The sequence below is a fragment of the Cebus imitator genome, unplaced genomic scaffold (assembly GCF_001604975.1).
Source record: "Cebus imitator isolate Cc_AM_T3 unplaced genomic scaffold, Cebus_imitator-1.0 Scaffold399, whole genome shotgun sequence".
NCBI lineage: Eukaryota > Metazoa > Chordata > Mammalia > Primates > Cebidae > Cebus > Cebus imitator.
In genome coordinates, this window is record NW_016107714.1 from 600,372 (window position 1) to 621,721 (window position 21,350).

General features: G+C 43.8%; 1 protein-coding gene across 7 annotated transcripts in view; it reads right to left on the bottom strand.

Moving 5' to 3' along the window:
• Nucleotides 1-21,350, bottom strand: part of SLC4A5 (solute carrier family 4 member 5) — a 136,674-nt gene that overhangs the window by 113,170 nt on the left and 2,154 nt on the right. For 5 of the 7 annotated variants that reach the window (XM_037731420.1, XM_037731418.1, XM_037731416.1 and 2 more), the window contains exon 2: nucleotides 8,536-8,686. In XM_037731420.1, coding sequence (XP_037587348.1) covers nucleotides 8,536-8,686 — 151 coding nt within the window. Of the gene's footprint in view, nucleotides 1-3,644; nucleotides 3,835-8,535; nucleotides 8,687-13,658; nucleotides 13,709-21,350 lie in introns of those variants that run through there. The other 2 variants (XM_037731422.1, XM_037731421.1) reach the window with 2 other exon arrangements.

Genomic DNA, 21,350 nt, shown 5'->3' on the forward strand with positions numbered 1-21,350 from the left:
AAAAAAAAAAAAAAAAAAAGCTGATGTCTTCCTACTCCAGTATGGTGTGACGAGTACAGAGAAGCTGAGTAACAGATTTCTTTTCACATAGAGAACCACCTTCAAATGTTTAGGGGGTGACTCCATGTCTCCCCAAGCCTCTGCAGGAAAAGCCATGTGGCCCAGGCTGGCCAAACACACCCCAAAAAGCAATGAAACTCCATTCCAGCCACAGAGATTGGTTCAAGAATGATCCCATGTCCCTGGCCGGGCCAATCAGAATTCTTCCCAGGACATTTCTGCTTGATTCATCCAAAAACTCTGCTCACTCTGGCATTGTTAAGCTGATAAGCTTGGGAGTTACTATTTTGCCTGTCACATGGAGGGAAGCATTCAAGAAAAGTAGAGAAACAGAGTCCAGATAACACTGTGACTTCCTGAGTCAGTTAATTTTGACCTGCCCTTCTCAGTTGTGTTGAGCTGTTAAATTCACTTTATTTTTTCTCATGTTTGATTTGGGTTTCTCATGTTTGCAACCACGAGTGCCTGACTAAAGAAAATGAAATAGAGCTTTCCAACATGTTTTAAAAATATGTTATTTCCTATTTGAAGTACTATGGATTCTCGGATTGGAAAACAAAGTAAAGTTTGTTGGAAAAATAATGAAATGCCTGGTTATCACTACATATGCAAACATAGATGAGAACTCTACAAACTATAGAAGTGTGGAGCTATAATGTAGCTGTAATATTCAGGTAGCTGAATCCCTTCCAGTCTGGACTGGCTGAGACCATTCCTGCCTCATTTCCTCTGTACTAGATCCCACCTTCTCACAACTTGAGAGAAGCTCCCTCCCAAGAATATGCAGAAGTAGGAGAAGAACCCAAACTCCCCCACATGATCTTCAAAGGAGTCCATCCATCTCAAGCTGAGTGTTGGCCCTGGGGAAATGTTTGGATTACCAACTGCTCTGATTGACAACTATACTGCCTACCATAAAAGTCCCAACCTAATTCATGAAACAGAATTTCTACCTCTAGCATTTCATATAATGTATATTAGTTGAATGTCAGGTATTTTGCTTTCATCATCTTATTTAATCCCCACTATAATTCAGAGAGGTATATAATTTTCACCCCCATTTTACAGATGAGGAAATGAAGACTAAGAGTTAAGTGATTTGTCCTGGATCACAGAATCAGCCATGGTGGAGCCAGGATTGAAACTGGATTATTTTTGATTACCAAACCTAAGGAAAGAAGGAAAGAAAGGAGGAAAGGAGGAAGGGAGGAAGGAGGGAAGGAAGGGAAGGAAAGAAGAGGGGAAGGGGAGGAAAAAAGGAGGGAAGTGAAGGGAAGGGAGGGGAAGGGAAAGAGAAAGGGAAAGGAGAGGAAAAAGGAAAGGAAGGAAAGGGAAGTGAAAGGAAAGGAGGAGGAAGGGAGGAGGAAGGGAGAAGGAGGAGGAAAGGTGAGGGAAGGAGGAAAGGAGAAGGAAGGAGGGAGAGAGACAAAAGAGAAGTAAAGATGTGAGAAATAGAGGAGGTCTGGTATGGGTTACTGACAGTCTTCCACTTCTGGGTTCCAGGCCCTTCTTTAGGCCTGGCTGAACTCTTGCCCACAAGACTTCCCTGGTATTATAATAAATTCCTCCTTGATAAAAAGGAATTTGATGTTTTAAAAAATGAAAATTTCTTTTAAAAACCCTCTTTCTCTTCAACTAGCTTCAGCTGATTTGAATTACTTGCATCCAAAGACCACTAACCAGTACAATCATGCACTACATTATCTTGCCAAAGGAATTGTGCTAGCAATACATCAGCCTCTGGCATGAAGCAAATGAAAGAATTTGTAACACCAGTTCCTTCCCTGCCCAACTAGCTCACTGTTCTTCTCTCATCCATCTTTAGATTATAGATCACCTTGGTGTTGAGTATGGCTTTACAGTGAGGGAACACACCAACTTCTCTCTGTCCTGAGTTAAAAGTCACTTTTCATTTCATTGCCCCTACCACTAGTCTGGAATCACATCTGGGATCCCTGAGAATTCAAAATCCTACTGACAAAATTAACACCTGGGCCAGGTGTAGTGGCTCATACCTGTAATCCCAGAACTTTGGGAAGCTGAGGCAGGCAGATCGCAAGGTCAGAAGTTTGAGACCAGCCTGGCCAACATGGTGAAACCCCATCTCTACTAAAATTACAAAAATTAGCCAGGTGTGGTGATGTACACCTGTAATCTTAGCTACTGAGGAGGCTGAGGCAGAAGAATTGCTTGAACCCGGGAGGCAGAGGTTGCAGTGAGCCAAGATCATGCCACTCCACTCCAGCCTGGGTGACAGAGCAAGACTCTGTCTCTAAATAAATAAACACCCTGAGCTGTAAGAGCAAAAAGCAGAGTGCTACCCTAGCAAACAGATAAACAAAGGTCCCTACCCAAGGAGGCTACATGTCCAAAGCAGCAAGGAGGTGGTAACACAGCTAGCCTTAAAGATGTATGGCATGTTTTAGCCATCAGAACCCTGATGATGGAGTCATTCAGTGTTTAGGTACCCACCCACTCCCTATCCACAAGGGCACATCAGCTCAATCCAACAAATCCTTATTGAGTATCCACTTTGTTCCAGATATTTGCACTAGATACTGGGAACAGAACAAAATAGTTTACTGAGAAAGAAGGGTAAAGCATGGTAATGAATCCTTAAGATTAGACATCCATGTCTCTGGGAAAAAAGTAACTAGTAAAAAGGTTGTGCCACATTCGCTGGTCAGTTTTTGGAGCGCTTTTCTTTCCACAGCATCTTTTAAGCCACTTGACCTTGATATCTATGAACTCTACACCAGCCAACATGGTGTCTGATGCACCCCTCTGACAGCCCAAAGTATTTCAGAAAAGGACTTCCCCAAGGGCTTATCTGGGATTATTTTGTGAACTGAATCGACAAGAATGACACGGGGTCATGCTGTGCTTTAGAAAGCTAAGCTAGAAGCCCGGGAAAGGCCACCCTCTCAACCCGTAGCTTGTCCATTGCCTTGGGGCCCTGCAGACTGAAACACCCAAGCATGCCCCAGGAGAGAAAGGACAAAACAAATATCCCTAAGAAAACTAGCAGTAGTAAAACCAAGTACCATATCCAAAACCTAAAAACGAAAATGTGTAATGAAAGGAGACTAGCCATTATTCTGTTTCTATCCTGAGATGCTACATTAGCAGATGTAATTAATTTTCCCATGGTTTTCTGGGAAAGAGGTTAAGTCACAGGGTTTTTGCTGCTTCATAAATATTTCAGCCAGTCTAACACATTTGATAAAGACAACAGAAATTTACGTGCCTAGAAGAGAAAGATTCAGTTCTATTAGATGAGAACAAGATAGAACTAACTCACCATAGTGTCAGACAGAACAAGTCTCCTGTAATTTCTGTTAATTTGGACTGAGGTTTTGCACCCAAAAACCTCAAGGCACCAGGGTGACAAAAACAGTATAATTTTTAAAGGAAAATCAAATATTCTATACTCATCTGGAAGATTTGTCCAGCTTTCCTGGTATTCTCCTCTTCAGTGTGTGTGAAGCTCACTCTTAAATACTCTGTGTTCATGCTATGAAGCACATTTCCCTTATCTGCATAGTTCTGTCTACTTTCTCTGAAGCTTCCAGCTGCACACTTACCTTTGTGTTCTTAGCTCTGGGAACCAGGATCCAAATCTCAGGGAGGCCAGAACCACTTGCTCTGTTCCTGTTGGGTGGCAAGAAGGGCTCTCTGTGGTTTCCAGGCTGAACAGTATTTGGGGCATTGGAGATTGACTTCTGAGGCTCAGTGGCGGCCAGCCATGTGACCAAGGTGGGGGGAGGGACGCTTCTGCAGGGTCAGGGATGGATGCCTGGTTGACTGACAGATCAGGGTATAGCAGGGTCTGAACAGGGCTGGCCATGATCATAGGCAGATGCCTTTGCTCTAACTTTCTTCTTGATTTTAACTTGGTGATCGTTTTACGGCAGTGATATATTCCAGCCTTGATTTTGAAATGCTATTTTATCTCCCTGCATAATTTTTATCCCAGATTCTTTTTGAATTCTGTCTTGGAGAGATGATAGAACTGGAAGAGAACTTGGAGAATCCAGCCCTATCTCAAGGTTGCCCATTTTATACAATGAAAAATTGGGGCCCAGAGAGGGGCAGTGGCATTTCCAGGACCTGGACCTGTTGTTACGTACTAGGGTGACCCCAGTTGGCTCAAAATTACAGCTCACTTGAATGTCTCCAACTGTTAAATTGTTAGAGCTTTGAGGACTGCTGAGATGTCGGTAAAAGATCTTATCACATTGCAAGTACCTAAATGTTCAGCTGTCAGATTAGGGCATGACTTAGAAATAGTGGCAGTCTATACTTGCGGTCAATGAGTTTATATAAACATGTGTGCTTATTTTTAGGTATCTCTGATTCAATCTTTGTAAAATGCTCCAAGGTGATATTTTTGGAGGGATCAGGTGACACCAAAAGCTAGAGGCATTTTTTTTTTAATCTCAAAGACCTTGAAGACCTCTCTAGACTAAAGCCATGCAGGTAGTCTCCTAGTCCACACCTGCCACACCACCCAAAAGGATGGTTGCTGTCTGTCTGTTGACAAAAGGAGAGGTGGTGGGAATGATGGAGAAAATGACAGAGGCAGAGATATGGTTGTAGAAGTAGCAGTAAAATGGTGGTGGCATAGATGAAGGTGTGAAGTACAGGCAGAGTTATAAAGTACAGATGCAGGCGATGAGGTATAAATGGAGATATGGAGTATAGATGGAGGTGTGAGGTGCAGATAGAGGTGAAGAGATGTAGATAAAGGTGGTAAGTTGTAGATGGAGACAAGGATATGTAGACAGATAGATGGTGAGGTGTAGATGGAGGTGTTGAGGTATAGATGTGGCGTAAGATGTAGATAAAGAAGGTGAGGTGTATATGGAGGTGATGTGAGGTGTAGATGGAGGTGCGAGGTGTAGATAGAGATGATGAGATGTAGAGAGAGGTGGTGAGGTATATATGATGGTATGAGGTATAGATAGAGGTGATGAGGTATAGATGGTGGCGTAAGGTGTAAATGGAGATGATGAGGTATATATGAAAGTGATCAGATGTAGATGAGTGTGAGGTGTAGATGGACAGGTGAAATGTAGATGGAGGTGGTGAGGAGTAGATGGAAGTGATGAGATATAGATGGAAGTGGTAAGTTGCAGACAGAGGTATGAGGTGGAGATGGAGATAGTGAGGAAGTATATGGTGGTGTGAGGTATGGATGAAGGTGTGAGGTATAGATGGAGGTATGAGGTACCCATGAAGGTGGTGAGGTATGGAGAAGGGTGGTGAGGTGTAGATGGTGATGGTGAGGTCTAGATGGAGGTGGTGATGTCTAGATGAAGGTAGTGAGTCTAGCTGCAGGTGTGTGGTGTAGGTGTAGGTGGTGAGGTACAGGTGAGGGTGGTGAGGTGTAGATGGTGATGGTGAGGTGTAGATGGTGATGGTGAGGTGTAGATGGTGATGGTGATGTCTATATGGAGATGGTGAGGTCTAACTGCAGGTGGGTGGTGTAGGTGTAGGTGGTGAGATATAGGTGAGGGTGGTGAGGTGTAGATGGTGATGGTGATGTCTACATGGAGATGGTGAGTTCTAGATGGAGGTGTGTGGTGTAGGTAGTGAGATATATGTGAGGGTGGTGAGGTGTAGATGGTGATGTCTAGATGAAGGTGGTGAGGTCTAGATGGAGGTGTGTGACATAAGCATAGGTGGTATGGTATAGGTGAGACTGTTGAGATCTAGATGGTGGTGGTGATGTCTAGATGGAGACAATGAGGTCTACATTAAGGTGTATGGTGTAGGTGGTGAGGTATAGGTGAGGGTGGTGAGGTATAGATGGTAGTGGTGAGGTGTGGATGAGGGTGTGATGTGTAGATAGAGGTGTCAAGGTGTAGATGGAGGATGTGGAGGCAGTGATAGTGATGAAGGAAGCAGTCAGAAATCCTTGTGCATGATGAAATAGAAGATTATTGTTGCTATTACGCTGATAAACCTGGAAGAGCCTGCCCTCCTTTGATTATACATGTGAAATGGTAAAACTTCATGACTAGGAGTCTGGAGAACCTTATTCTTTCAGAGCCATGGTACCTTTGGGAAATCACTTCGCCTCTCTGGGCCTCAGTGTTCTTGAAGCAGTTTGCTCTATTAAATGGTATCTGTTAGGGAGAAATCTACCTCACTCCCGCCAAGCAATTTTACCTCACTTTATAAAATGGGAACTTCTGTCCTTGCTGAAGCCTTGAGAAAAGTACTCTCCACTTACTGCTCTACCTCCTAACTCATACTATCTAGCAGAGGATGAGTGGTTCATGTGCTTGAAGAACTGGAGCATATAAAATGGGCATAGGTCATGTCTCAGGTTCTTCTGGGTTTCTTCCTTCTGGGAACAGCCTCCCCACAGAAGGCCTGTGCTTCCCTCCTCTCCTCTTCTTTTCATGGTAAACTTCCGAGGGCAGGTTCTTGCCTTGTGGGATAAGGGATCTTCCAGTTCTGGGTGGATAAGTTTCATTCTGAGGGAAAGGATTAGGAAGCCCAATTGTACAGTCAAAACTACATTTTCCAGTCAGTTTTAGCTGTTGTAAATTTATTTTAAGTTCTAGCTGCTGGACTTCTGTATCTTATTTCTCATTTGATTCCAAGTACAGAGGGATTGTGAACAAACATCATTCTCAAAGTCCTGCACTGAAGAATGAATAAAAGAGCCCACACAGACTGGGTTGGACTCAAGGATCTCTTAAGTTTCTTTCAAGCTCTACTGCCCTATGATTCTATGGGTCTAAGTGGACTTATCACTGAAGCAAAAATAAACACCATATTGATAGTGCTGGGTCAGATGTTGGGACCCTTAGTGGATTATTTCCTAAGCTCTGACTCCCTTCTTTCCTGCTTTTCAACTGGATGAAGACCTCCGATCTTCAAGCATCTTCCTCTTCTCCCCATATACCAGCTCCTCGTGGCTTCATTTGCTTTCTCTTCTGGTCTGGACGTCATAATGAATCCTTTCCTCTCTTTTCTCATTGATATCCATAACCTCTTATTCCTGCCTTGCCAATCTCTTGGGCAAAATCAGCCCATTTGTCAACTTCTTCCTCCTGCACTAAGTTCTGTTTCATCTCTGAAGAAAAACTGTCTTTATCAGGAGAGAACAAAGCCAATACACAGAATGGCAGAGGGGTGTCTGTGTGTGTGCACATGCATGCACACGTGTGTGGGCATGTATGTGCATAAAAGAGAGAGAAATCAGGAGGGAAAGAAAGACCTAGTCCTGTGACGCATATGGCCAACTTCCATGTGGTTTAGCTTTGTGAGCCAAAAAAGATTGAGAGAAGATATGGGTACCCCTTTTCTCTCGCTCCTTGCCCTCTGGCCTCCTCCCATGTTACAGCCAAGGACATGCCAAGTCAGCCACTCAGTTGTGGCACTGGAGTAAATGCTTGGCAGATACTGTCAACCCTTCCTCACCACCAGAGTGGCAACAGCTGAGGTTCATGCATTGCCCTTGGGGAAAGGGAAAGAAATGGCCCCAGTGGACCTCAGCCAGAGGTGTCTTTCCCTGGGCACATCTGGCAATGTCTGGATTTATTTTGGTAACACTGGAAGGAAGGTTACTACTGGAGAGAGGGTACTTCTGGCCTCTAGTAGGTAGTGGCCAGAAATGCTGCTAACATCTACACGGATGGCCCCCACAAAAAATAATTATCTGACCCCAACTATCAATGGTGTCATGGTCAAGAAATCCTGAACTGGGGCATTTGTCTCTGGTTCTAGGCTCTCACTCAGGCAAAAGGAGCACTCAACATAGGCCCACCTCACTCGCTAGGGATCTGACAGGAAGGGGAGATAAAGATTTTTAGTACAGTTGGCCCTCTATATCCAGAGTTTCCTAATCTAAGGACTCAACCCAGAGCAGATCAAAAATATTTGAAAAAATAAAAATAAATAAGAATACAATAATAAAACATAATACAAATACCCCCAAAATACAGTATGAAAAACTATTTACATCACATTTACATTGTATTAGGTATTATAAGTAATCTAGAGATGATTTCAGGTAAACAGAGGATGTGCATAGGTCACATTTTATGTGAAGGACTTGCATCCTCAGATTATGGTATCTGCAGGTGGTTCTGGCACCAATCCCTTGCAGATGCTGAGGGACGACTGTAATTTACAACATTTGACCTCTGTGCCTCCATTTTCTTTGGATACCTGGCGGATGGTGATGGCTGCTCACTGTGACAGATTCCCTTCCATCTCCTGGCTAAATGCCATCTGAACCCCACCTGGGTTTGACATCTGGAAGGATTTGGGTAGGTCTGACATAGGACCGTGGCATAGGGGCAAAATTCTGTGAAGAAAAAAGCAGCTTCCTACCCTGGAGAGGCTTGCAGGGTTTAGGCCCTTGTTAGTTGGACTATAGCTTTACTTGGAGGCCCTGGCAGGCTTATCTAGAACCTTTATTCACAAGAAGTTCCCCACAGGTTAGGCAAGACTCACCCCAGTATGTATAATTTTTGGCTCCCAGATTGTTTGTCCCAAGCTTTGGCAGGTGGTACAATACTGGCTGCCCCAGATTCTTGTCTGCTTTAGCTACTTTTGAACTGTGTCCAGGGTTGAGAAAAGAACATACTGCGATGGTGTCAGCACTCTGAAGGAAGGTGAAAAAAGATGAGAGATATGTTAAAGAGATGCTGTAGACACTGTAAGCGGACAAGCCCAGGTGATGCTGTAGATGCCCAATTGCTGCTGTGGCTGTGGACTTAGCTCACTCTACACCAGCCACAATGCAAGTCTTGCTGTTCCTCTAACACCCCAGGTTCATTCCTACCTCAAGACCTTTGCACTTACTGCTTCCCCAATCTTCAGCCTGACTTGCTCCCTCATGTATTCAACTCTTTGTTCAAATGGCATCTACCCAAGAACACCTTCCCTGACCAGCCCATCTAAAATGCCCCTCTCTGGTCTTTAACTCTGCTTTATTTGTCTAAATGGCATTTCTATCCAAAACCACATCATGTGTTTATTCATTTGTTCACTTTTTGTCTGTTCCTCTAATATGGCAGAAAGTTTGTCTTATTCACTAATGTATCTCTGATATCTAGAATAGAACCTGTCTCATAAATGATTGGGTCCAAATCCTGACTCAATTAACTGTGGGACCTTGGGTAACTTTTTTTTGTTTTTGTTTCACTGCAATTTCCTCAGCTGAAAAAAACGAGAATAATAATTATATCTATGTCACGGGTTATCTCAATCAGTGTGAAATCTTAGGTCGATATCTGCCCCACAGGGAATAGTTCGTATTAACTAATAATATTATTATAATTATTATGCCCTCAGGAAGAGGCTCATGTGTCTATCCTGAGGAGCGGGGCGGTCTCTGTTGCTCCTTCAGGAACCAAGTCTTGTTCTCTTCTCTCGCCTGCTCTTTGCTGCCCTCTGGAGGCCTGCAGTGGAGGCAGGGAGGGAGCTGATTCAGTGACGCCACAGACTACGCATCTCCCACAGAGAAGGATGAGGCATTGCAGGACAGTCCTGCTACTTAAGTGAGCCAGACCCCAAGGAGGTATCTTGGGTCTTGGCGGAGCTGCCACTGAAGCTATCATTTGGCAAACACAATTGGGAATCATTGAGGCCACAGAAGAAATGTGAGTACCTAGGAACTCATCCTTCAGACAGATCCCCAAATGGACCCAGAACCAGCATGCAGCCAAGGGCTGACCCCTTCCTTCCCCTCTCCCCAGGCTGTACTTCCTTAGCCAAGGGACAGTTCTCTGATCACCTCAGCCAAGCTGAGCTACCCCTGGAAAGCTACTCCTCACCCTGTGCCCCTGTGCCTCTCTGGCAGAGCATATCGCTGGCTGAGCCAAATGATCTTCATGTCAACCTAAAATCAGAGGGCTATGGAAAGCCATCCCTCTAGAGACATCTGGGAAGTGATTAATTAACAAGAACCTGGAGACACCAGCATTGTCTGATCAAAAGATACAACGGAGGAAAAGATTTCATTTTCAATAATAACAAAAACCCTAAAACGTCTAGAAATAAACTTGCCTAGAAATGCATGTTTTATATGAGGATATATGGCAAAACTTTGCTAAGAAACGTGTAATAAGACGTCATATTTCTGGATGGGAAAACTGAATAGGGCACATACGCTTAAATTCAGACATTTATATACATTTTAAATACAATTCCAAGGACATTTTGAATGAAAATGACCAAAAAGTTATGGCTGAAGTATTATCTTAGAATTTGTTGAGTTTTTACTATGTTCTAGGTTCTGGGCTGAGAGCTTAACATACTTTACCTCAATCCTCACAGCAACCTCATGAGGTCATTTTATTTATTTATTTATTTATTTATTTATTTTGGAGACAGGGTCTTACTCTGTCACCCAGGCTAGAGTTCAGTGGTATTACTACAGCTCACTACAGCCTTGACTTCCCAGGCTCAAGCGATTCTCCCACCTCAGCCTCCCAAGTATCTGGGACCATACACAGGTGCCACCAGTCCAGGCTACTTTTTAATTTTTTGTGGAGATGAGCTCTCAATGTGTTTCCCAGGCTGATCTCAAACTCCTGGGCTCAAGCAATCCTCCCACCTCAAACTCCCAAAGTGCTGAAATTACAGGTGTGAGGCACTAAGCCTGGCTGAGGTCATTATTAGTATTTATGAAAGACTGGGGTAGTGGTTAAGAGCAGATCACATGACTTTGGGCAAGTTACCTACTACTTCAAGAAGTGGCTTCCTCATCTGTAAAATGGGAATAATAGCAGCTATCCCATAGGTTTATGGTCAGTATTAAATGAGCTAACATGAATAATACATTGAGAACATTGCTTGGCAAGTGGAAGCACTGATATGAACTACTATTATCCTCATTTACAGAAGAAGAAACTAAAGCTCAGAGAGGATAACAAAATTTGCCCTAGTTCGCACAGCTGATAACTGGCTGCCCTGGCCTGGGGGATGGGAGTAGGGAGTCTTGCCTACAAGATCTGAAACATTATAAAATCATAATAGTTAAAACTGAAAGCACATCTTTTAAAAGATATTTTTATATGCCTTGCAAGATAATGCTCTGAAATATTAGCCAATGCCTCCTCCAGCCTGATATTCCCTTTATGTCTCTCCCTTCCCTGCCTCAAATAGCCAGGCCACTCTATGCTCATTGCTGCAGGGAGGGTGTGTGAAAACAGAAAGAAGAGGGAAGAAGCCTCTTTCCTTAGGGGAGTAGAAAAGACTTCTGGCCTAGACCTAAACCAAAGTAGGGGAGAAAATGGTCATGAGAAAGATCAAGGTTGTCCCCTACCCCTCATATCCAAGAAGAATTTCCCAGGGCAAGGAGAAGGGCCAGATGGAAGTTGAGAAACATTGACTTTGCTAGGTCCTGGAGGCTGAGGTCCCAAATCTTCTGTTCTCAGTTCCACAGATGGTGAGGGATGCTTCTCGGCCTCTCCAAGCAGCATCCATCACGATCTGTGGATCTAAGAACAGAAGAGGGCCTGTGTCTTGCTTCCCAGAGGAAAAGAGAATGGCTGCTGGGTGTATCTAGGCCAAGAGGACCCTAGGCAAGCTCCCTGAGGCTGCATGAAGAGGTGGAGAGAGACTTTGACCTCCACAATAACCTCTAGGCACCAACGACCCAGGACCAGGATAGATGACATCAAGGGCAGGACCCTTTGCAGGTCCCTGAGAGTCTAGAACCCTGCACTCCACCCACTTCAAACTCAAAATGGAAACTGCAAAGGAAACTCAGAACTGAATGGGATTAAGGGTCAACACCTTTTTGAAGGGGGGGCTCAAGTATAGACGAAGGATAATTTTTTTTAAAAACTAATTTTTGTCACACACTTTAGGTGCTGAAACTGATATTCTAAAGGATAGATTTTTAAGAAAATAGTGTTGCAGAAATGCACTGTTTAAAAAATTCATTTAGAAGAGAAGCTTGGGCAGTAAACAAAGGCAGCAACTTAAATCATTTGCTGGGCTCAGCACATATTATTGAACTCTGCTCTGAAATTAAATGTAATTGTTCCTTACAACTGAGCTTGAATTTGCATCCCAATCTGCCTTGGACAGTAGCCATCTCCCTATATTGTCTTGGCTTCATAATAAATAGTGTTCCTTTCATTCTTAAAAGGGTCCTAGTTTGAACAGTAAATTATATGGTTACTCTGCTTAAGATTTCTTTTTTTTTTTTTTTTTTGAGACAGAGTCTCACTCTGTCACCCAGGATGTAGTGCAATGGCACGATCTCGGCTCACTGCAACCTCCCCCTCCTGGGTTCAAGTGATTCTCCTGCCTCAGCCTCCTGAGAAGCTGGAATCACAGGTGTACGCTACCATACCCAGCTAATTTTTGCACTTTTAGTGGAGATGGAGTTTCCCCATGTTGGTCAAGCTGCTCTCCAACTCCTGACCTCATGATCCACCTGCCTTGGCCTCCCAAAGTGCTGGGATTACAGGCACGAGCCACCAAGCCCAGCCAAGACTTTTAAATGAGAGTAATCCCTGGGTAGGCTGACTCTAAACTAGGTATCGTGAAACAGAAAGTAAAGCTTTCCAGACAAGTGTGGCTGGAGGCCAGTGGGGCCCAACATGGAGCCTCTGGAGAGCAGAGAACCTCAGCTAGATGGGAAAGGAAGGTCAGGTCAAGGGCAGGTGGGATGTCAAGAGAGGAGTCATGATGAGGTTGAATGTCAGGTGCTGGGTGGTTAAGGGGACAGTGGCGAGATCAGAGTGGAATGTTTGAATTTAATATTTCAGAGATGGAGCAGCTAAGGATAATGGTGTGGCCCATGGACACAGGAGGGAGAAATTGAGGCAAATGGAGGCCTGATTGTGTTTGGGGACAGGAATTGGGCACTGGGGAGACACACGGATTGGGGGTTTGTCTCTACTCTTATACTCCTTTAAAATTTTGAATCTTGTAACTGTATTAACTATTTTAAAAATCTATAAGTAAAATTAAAATGTAAAGGAATCCAGACTACCTTGTCCATTGACTATTCTAGGTCAACACTGGAAGCATTTTATCAAGTTTTTAAAACCCCATTATAAAACAAATGGACTAAACATTTGAAAACATGCTCAACCTCATCCACTTAAAGGAAAAGAAAACAAATCGGAGCCACAATGAAATACTATTTTTCACCTTTCAGATTGGCAGATATCAAGAAAATTTTCAACAATGATAGAGGAAGGCAATGGGCACTCATATATCTACTTGCCAGTGAGATGCAGATGGGCACATCCTCGATGGGGCCGGTTTGGCAGTATTTACATAACTTTAAAATGGACGTACCTGGCCTGGCATGGTGGCTCACATCTGTAATCCCAGCACTTTGGGGAGCGGAAGCAGACAGATCACTTGAGGCCAGGAGTTCGAGACCAGCCTGGCCAACATGGTAAAATTCGTCTCTACCAAAAAAATACAAAAATTAGCCAGGCGTGGTGGCTGTAGTCCTAGCTACTCTGGAAGCTGAGGCATGAGAATCGCTTGAACCTGGTAGGCAGAGGTTGTGGTAAGTTGAGATAGCGCCACTGCACTCCAGCCTGGGCAACACAGCAAGATTCTATCTCAAAAATAAAAATAAATAAATAAAATGGACATACCTTTTGGTAGCAGCAACTCTTTATCTGGAAAGTTATCTTACAGACACATTCCCATCTGTGGATAAAAACAGAGATGTGGTTTGAGACACTCACCTCCCTGTGCTTATGTCACAGTTATAGTGAGAATTAAATATGATACGCAGGAAGGATTTTAACAAGGGTCTGGCACATGGTAAGCATTCAGGAAATGCTGGCTGTTATTATCACAGCATTGTTGGTGGTGGCAAAACACTGGAAACAATCTGAATGTCCATGAATAAAGGATTGGTTTTAAAAAGAAAAGAAAAGGGCACAGTGGCTCATGCCTAATCCCAGCACTTTGGGAGGCCGAGGTGGGCGGATCACCTGAGGTCAAAAGTAAGAGACAAGCCTGGCTAACATGTTGAAACCCTGTCTCTACTAAAAATACAAAAGTTAGCTGGGCATGGTGGCAGGTGCCTGTAATCCCAGCTATTTGGGAGGCTGAGGCAGGAGAATAGCTTGAGCCCAGGAGGCAGAGGTTTCAGTGAGCCAAGATTGCAACATTGCACTTCAGCCCGGAGGACAAGAGCAAGATTTTGTCTCATAAATAAATAAGAAAAAAAAAGAAAAACAAGTTTTGTCTCTACTTTGGAAAACTATGAAGCTTCTAAATAGAATGAGGATATTCTTTAAATGGCGCTATGGAATGATTTTTTTAGAAATATTGCTGGGGGGAGGGAGAGCATCAGGAAGAATAGCTAATGGATGCTGGGCTTAATACCTAGGTGATAGGGTGATCTGTACAGCAAGCCACCATGGCACACATTTGCCCATGTAACAAACCTGCACATCTGGCATATGTACCCCTAAACTTAAAAGTTGAAGAAAAAAAAATAAATTTTAAAACTTTTTAAAAAGAAATATTGTTAAGTAGAAAAAAGGGAAAGTGTAGAAGAGTGCTTATGGCTGTCATCATGCCTGTGTAAAGGGTGCTTATGGGTACATGGTCTCTCCAGTGAAGAAGTCACAGGCACTGGTTACAGTGATGCTACCTGGGAGGGGAACTTGGAGGTGGGGGCTCGGGGAACTGTATGACTTCTTGTACTTTTTATATTGTCCATCATACAGAGGTATTCCCTATTCAAGAACAATTAAATAAATTCCACTTCCGGGTATATCCCAAGAGAATTGAAAGCCAGGACTCAAACAGATAGTTATATGCTAATGTGCATATCAGCATTCTTCATAATAGCTAAAATGTGGAAACAACCTAAATATTCATTGACAGAAGGATAAATAAAATGTGGTACATACATGCAAACGTGATTCAGCCTTAAAAAGGAATGAAATGCAGACATATGCTGCAACATGAGTGAACTTAAGGACATTATGCTAAGTGAAATAAGTCAGACACAAAAGGACAAATACCGTCTGAGTCCACTTATATGAGGCACCTAGAACTGTAATGGCTCCTAGGGCCTAGGACCATGGAAAATGAGGAGTTAGTGTTTAATGGGTACAAAGTTTCAGCTGGGAATGATGAAAACGTTCTGGAAATGGATGGTAGTGGTGGTTGTATTACAGAACAATGTGAATATAATTAATGCCACTGAATTTTGTACATCCAAAAATAGTTAAAATGGTCAATCTTATGCTTATTTTGCCATAAAAGGAAATCATTTTAATAATAAAAATACTCCTTTATCACTCTGATTGGAGCTATGTTAAATATAGATTAATCACAAAGAGCTGTGTTGTATGAGCAACAACAAAGAACGGTGCTATCCAAAAAAGGGCTTTTGTTCTCCAAATTCTGGCATTTTCTATGCCAGGCAGACCTGCTCTGTTTTGCTGGCTGGCTTTTTGGAGATTCATGTTTCTGAGTAGAGAGGAAAGGCTGAACCAGGACCAGGGGAAGATGGTAGCTTCATCCAAGATGGAGGAGAAATGGGCAGGAAAGAGATGATGGGTGGGGGTGAGAGCAGAGAAATTCCCATGGGGCCATGGGGATGAGATTACTGGGGTGGGTGTAGGAAAGGGATTCTGACAGGGGTGGAAAAAGCTGGACTTTGAGGGGAATAACAGAGGAATTATAGCAGGGACCTGTGAAAGAATCACCACATTCCACTGGTGAGCTGGAGATCATAAACTTATAGTTTTCCTATTCCCCTCACCTCTTCTCTTCCAGGCAACAACCCTGAAGGGGTTGAGGACCACAGTTAGCTAAATAAGTGAGGAAGAGTGGAAACCAGGGATTTCTTCCCATCCAGACCACCATCCACCATGGGCTTCTGTTCTTTAGCAGCACCAGAAGAGGTTCCACTCCACATCAGGATTGAAGTGGTATCATTAGGTAGGACTGGAAATTATAATTATTAAAAGGAGACTGAGACCAAGGGTGGCTGGAACAATCATGTGACTTGCCTAAGTTTCATTAAGGGGCAGAGCAAGAGCTAGTCCCACAGAATAAATGTAGAAGAGGTTGGGTGCGGTGGCTCACACCTGTAATCTCAGCACTTTGGGAGGACAAGGTGGGTGGATAACCTGAGGTCAGGAGTTCGAGACCAGCCTGGCCAACATGGTGAAACCCCATCTCTACTAAAAATACAAAAATTATCTGGTCGTGGTGGTATGTGCCTGTAACTCCAGCTACTCAGGAGGCTGAGGCAGGAGAATCACTTGAACCCGGGAGGTGGAGGTTGCAGTAAGCCAATATTGTGCTACTGCACTCCAGCCTGGGCAGCAGAGCAAGACTCCAACTCAAAAAGAGAATAAATGTAAAAGAGCAGTAAGAGGCAAAAATCAAGTTGCTTTCTGATTTTACCCCATTAAGTCATGTTCGTTCAATGGCAACAGTGCACAATATTAGCTTTAATTGTTAATTAACACACATCGGTTAAATAACGTTGTATTTGACTCTGGATTTTAAGCTTTCTGAAGGCAAGGACCATATGCATTTTAACCCCACATTGTTCCCACAGCCTGGCAAAGTGCCTTGAATGTACACAGGGGGCACTGAGATGGCTGCTGACTGAATTGCTAAGAGGGACTGCCCCACATCAGGCAGCCCATGCCATTACTGTGCTCATACCAGGCCTGACAGTGCAAGGAATCCTAAGTCTTGGGTGGCTTGAATTGACTTTTCCTAAAAAAAGAGTCTGTCATCTAGGAAGTCTAATATAAAATGATGTTGCAAATTGCCCAGACTTAGGGTAAGAGGGGCAGAAATGAAGTAAGCATGGATGGGAATTCTGTTTCTCCATCAGGGCTGCTCTCACTCTGACGTAAGGAAAGGAAGGGTAAGACACAAAAGGGGGACTCAGCCACCCAGCTTATGTCCTGTGATACCAGAAGGGAGTATCGCAATGACCTATTAAACCTCAAACCAAGCTGAATCCATTTTTGAGTAAGAGACTCTTACAGGGCTCCTGTCCTCAAAACTATATAAAATTGTCTAAATTATATACTTCTGAAATAATAAATTAGCAGAAGAAGCATGGAGCCTACCTCTTAAGATAGGGAAGTAGATCTTAAGTAGCTCAAGAAACAAAGTTTTCTACAGATGATGGATGAGAGAAGGAAACCCAAGACCAGTTGATTCTGGTTTGGGAAATGGTAACATTGCAGAACACATTCTACTGTTTCTTGTGACATCCCTTGTGCTACAGTTATTTCCTCTGTTGACATGGCCACCATTCCTACTTCTAGTTCAGTGGAGGTAAAAGAGACGTATGAGTGTCCCCAATGCTGAGTGCTTAGTTACTGCCTCTCTGGGAGATAAACTTGACTGGAGAGGATGTGGGCAGGCATTCAGTCAAGCAACAAGCCATTTGCTGAGTGCCATCCATGGGGTGGAAAAAGACGACTCTCCTTAGACTGGTCCATCCAAAACAAAGGAAGTGCGGAGTGCATACCTGGGTGGTCTTCAAGGTACTCCTGGAAACATCCCTCAGCTCATGAGCTCACAGCTGAATTCCAAATCCTGGGATGCCTGCTTAGAGGGAGGGTAAAACACCATTTCTCAGGGACAGAAGCTCACAAAGCTAAGGGCACTGGGTTTCTAAGTCAGGATTTTATCACAAGCTGTTTGGAAAGCCAGGTGATCTCCAGGAGTCCTGATACCTAAGACCTATGCAGTCTTTCACTTCTAGGGAGAGAGATGGGGACTAGTTCTGGCTCCTCATGTATTTCTTCCCTCTCACTCTCTAAAGACCTCAGAAAACAAATCCTCGGTAACGATGCCTTCTTTGGGCCAGAAAGCTTAGTTGACGTGTGGATTCTTATACAAGCCTCATGTTTTCTAGACTCCTAGGAGACTCAGAGGAGACACCATAAGTAACCCTTATTGAATTAGAAGAAGTGTGAAATACACTATCAACCCCTGTGACTTCCATGGCTCAAAAGGGTAGTTTTTAAATGCCATGTTCTCTGTGGCAGGTCTAACTAGATATAGGGCAGGTCCAACCCTCTGTGCAGAGGTCTAACTAGATGTAGGTTTCAATCCCTGGCTTTAGAAGTCTGACACTGCACAAATGTGCACACACTACATGCTCCCCTCACAGAGAAAACTGGAGTAGGGGAACAGAGCAGGACAAAATCGCAATACTACTACAGGACAACCTCATCATTCTATTACTTGTCCTTTGCTATGTTGGAATATTTATAGGTTAATTTCAACAATCAGGTTACTCTTTATCTTTGCTCTAAGTCTTGCACAGGTCTTTGGCAAAAAACAATAGAATTTTCACTTGACTCTCGGTGGGCTGGGGAATCTTGCCTGTACTACTGTTGGTTCACTCACATTCCCAAACAAGAACCTACAACCACGCTGTAACTTTATGTATGTAAAATCCATTCTACTCACCCCAGTGCAGTGGCCTGTGGCTCCTGGGCCCTGACTCCAATCCTTTTAGGGTGGACCTTGCAGTTGGAACCATCTACCTCTCGTTTTTTTCTACCTCTGCCATTAACATAGCCCCTCCTCTATTGCCTCACCAACTATTTTCAAACCAAAAACTCTTTGTCTATTCATAGCTACTGTAAAAGTAACATTCATTTTCTGTTTTTTAATCTAATGTCTGCGTCTTCAGTGGTTCTCACTGGCTAATCTAATCAGTGTGTTCTAGGGAGGTTTATTCCTTGTTTGTTCAGCTTGTCTCAGCACAATAAAGCTGAGGCATTTGCCTGGGGAGAATAAGCTCTTTTAAATCAGACAGTCCTCAGGAAAAATGTCAGGACTTTTGCCTCATTTCTCCATGGGCCCAAAATTCAGGAGAACATTCTACATTTCACTGCCACATAGCTCTGCAAACCTCAAATCCTGACTCTGGAGAAAGGCAGGGGCAAGGAAAACAAAGAAGGCATTTGAACAAACCAAACCCTGCAAGAAGAACTTTGCATACTTAGTGATTTTTCTAGGTTTATCCTGACTTTTGGCCTTTTTTTTTTTTTTTTTTTTAATGGAGTCTTGCTCTGTCGTCAGGCTGGAGTGCAGTGGCACTATCTCGGCTCACTGCAACCTCTGCCTTCTGGGTTCAAGTGATTCTCCTGCCTCAGCCTCCCAAGTAGTTGGGACTATAGATGCGTGCCACCACATCTGGCTAATTTTTTGTATTTTTAGTAGAGACAGGGTTTCATTGTGTTAGCCAGAATGGTCTCGATCTCCTGACCTTGTGATCTGCCCGCCTTGGCCTCCCAAAGTGCTAGGATTATACGCATGTGCCACTGTGCCCAGCCTGGCCTCTTTTTTTCATGAATTTCTTTTTTACAAGTGAGAAAGATGGTGACAGAGACAGTGGAATATGGGAAGTTTGGAGGAAGATGGGAAGGAAGAAGAGAGCCAGTGAGTAGAAAGTAAGAAACTGGAGTGGAGGGAGTGAGGGACACAGTGCTGGGGGATGGTGAAGAGGAACATGCCAGGAAGGTACAGTGTCTATGGGCACCCAGCATGGGGCTTGGTATATGCACACCTCATTTGAACTCTTAACAGTCCAGCGGGGAGAACATTCTTGTCCCCCACCTTACGAAGCTAGAACGAGGCTCAGAGACTCAAAGACAGGAAGAAAAGCTGGAGCTGGAAGCCCCATTAAAAAAGCAACTCTGCCCCTCTTTTTTCAGTCCCTTCTGTGGCTTCTCTAAGGGTCTTCAGCCTCCATATTTCAGGGTTGACCTCTTTCAGATAGGAAATTTATCTTCTGGTTGAAAGTCCTCAGTTTCTTCCTAGATCACATGGAGTTTTCCCTTGGCGGAAAAGGCTCATCCCTGGATCTAGGGCCTGCCGGTGGCAGACATGTAAAAGAACATGTTTTGGAGGCCACGGCCAAGCCAACACATTAATCCAACATTATAGTTTCTGTTAATAATCCACGGAATCAAAGGCTGGGAAGACTAAGGGAGATCAACACATGCTGGGTCACCAGAGACTTTCTTGGTTTTACCACAGAAGATCTGTGACCCAGGAAACCCCTTAGTCCCAGGAAGATCAGCACATCCTAGGCCAGAAACAGTTTCAGGCCTTAGGTAATTTCCAGCTGGTTGGGGATTCAACAAATTCAGAAGAATGTGAGGCTCCAAAAAGAAGCACAAAGGGAGGGAGGGGTTCAGTGAAAGAAAAATCACCCTTATTTGGAGGATTACTTTGTTCCAAATGTTCATGGGTTACCTGCTGGCCCTGTGTGTTAAATAAAAGCTTTGTGGAGAAAATGGCTTTGAAGATGCAGTGAAGGGGTAGGATAGGGGTAGGATTTAGAATAGCAGGACTACCAAGGAGTATCTGAGGCAGAGGGAAGAAGCCACAAAATATAAAGACGTAAGAGGTGGAAGGACATAATGTAAATATCCTGAGAACTGGAGAGCAGTTTCCATGGGCACAGGGCAGGTTTAGGGAAATAAAGCTTTCGGCCTGCGAAGACAGCCTGGGCATTCTATGGAGAGGAGTGTACATCAGCAAGCATGTCTGAAGTCAGAGGAATGTGGAATGGGACTTGTTACAAGAATGGAATAATTGGCTTCATAGTGGATTGTAGCACAGGTGGAAAGACCAGTTGAGAATTTACTGCCAAACATTAAAGTGAAACCCTTTGGTTTCTACCTACCCAGGTTTTGTTCAAATCATTTGGACATTAATTTCAGAGACATTAGTTTTGAGGTTTGTTTCTCACTTCACACAGGAATTTGAAGGTGAGCTTCATCTGGTTTGGTGAGGGCATAGGAAGGTTTGGGGCAGGGGCTGTCCCTTCAGGATGCACAAAGGGAACAGGTGTGCAGGCTCAGGAATCCTCCTAATGGAGGAAAGAGGGAGGGGCTGCCCTGGCAGCACTGTGCTTTCTTCCTCGTGTCTAGTATCCACTGGGAGTTGGCTGGTGCACTGCCTGTCTCCTTGTCCAGCCCTAATGCCACAATAGCTGTCAATCAAAGTATGTTCCTTGCTTATTTGAGAGCCTTTCTACCTTGCTAGAGAAAGCCATCTGAATGTTCTCTGTGAGCAAAGAGAAAAGCAGGGTGGCAGTGTGAGACCACAGCGTGAAGTCCCCTGATTGCTACTACCTGCCACAATATCCTGCTGCCACTGCCCAGTTCTGCTGTCTCTGAGCCTCAGTTTCCCACATGAACCGTATGACTGAAGTGGGAATGGTGGATTTTCTCCTAGAAGGGAAATTGCTAGGCATCAGGTCCAAAGTAGTGTACATAAACCCTTCCTCATATTCCAGCACTGCTTTGGAATTTTTTTTT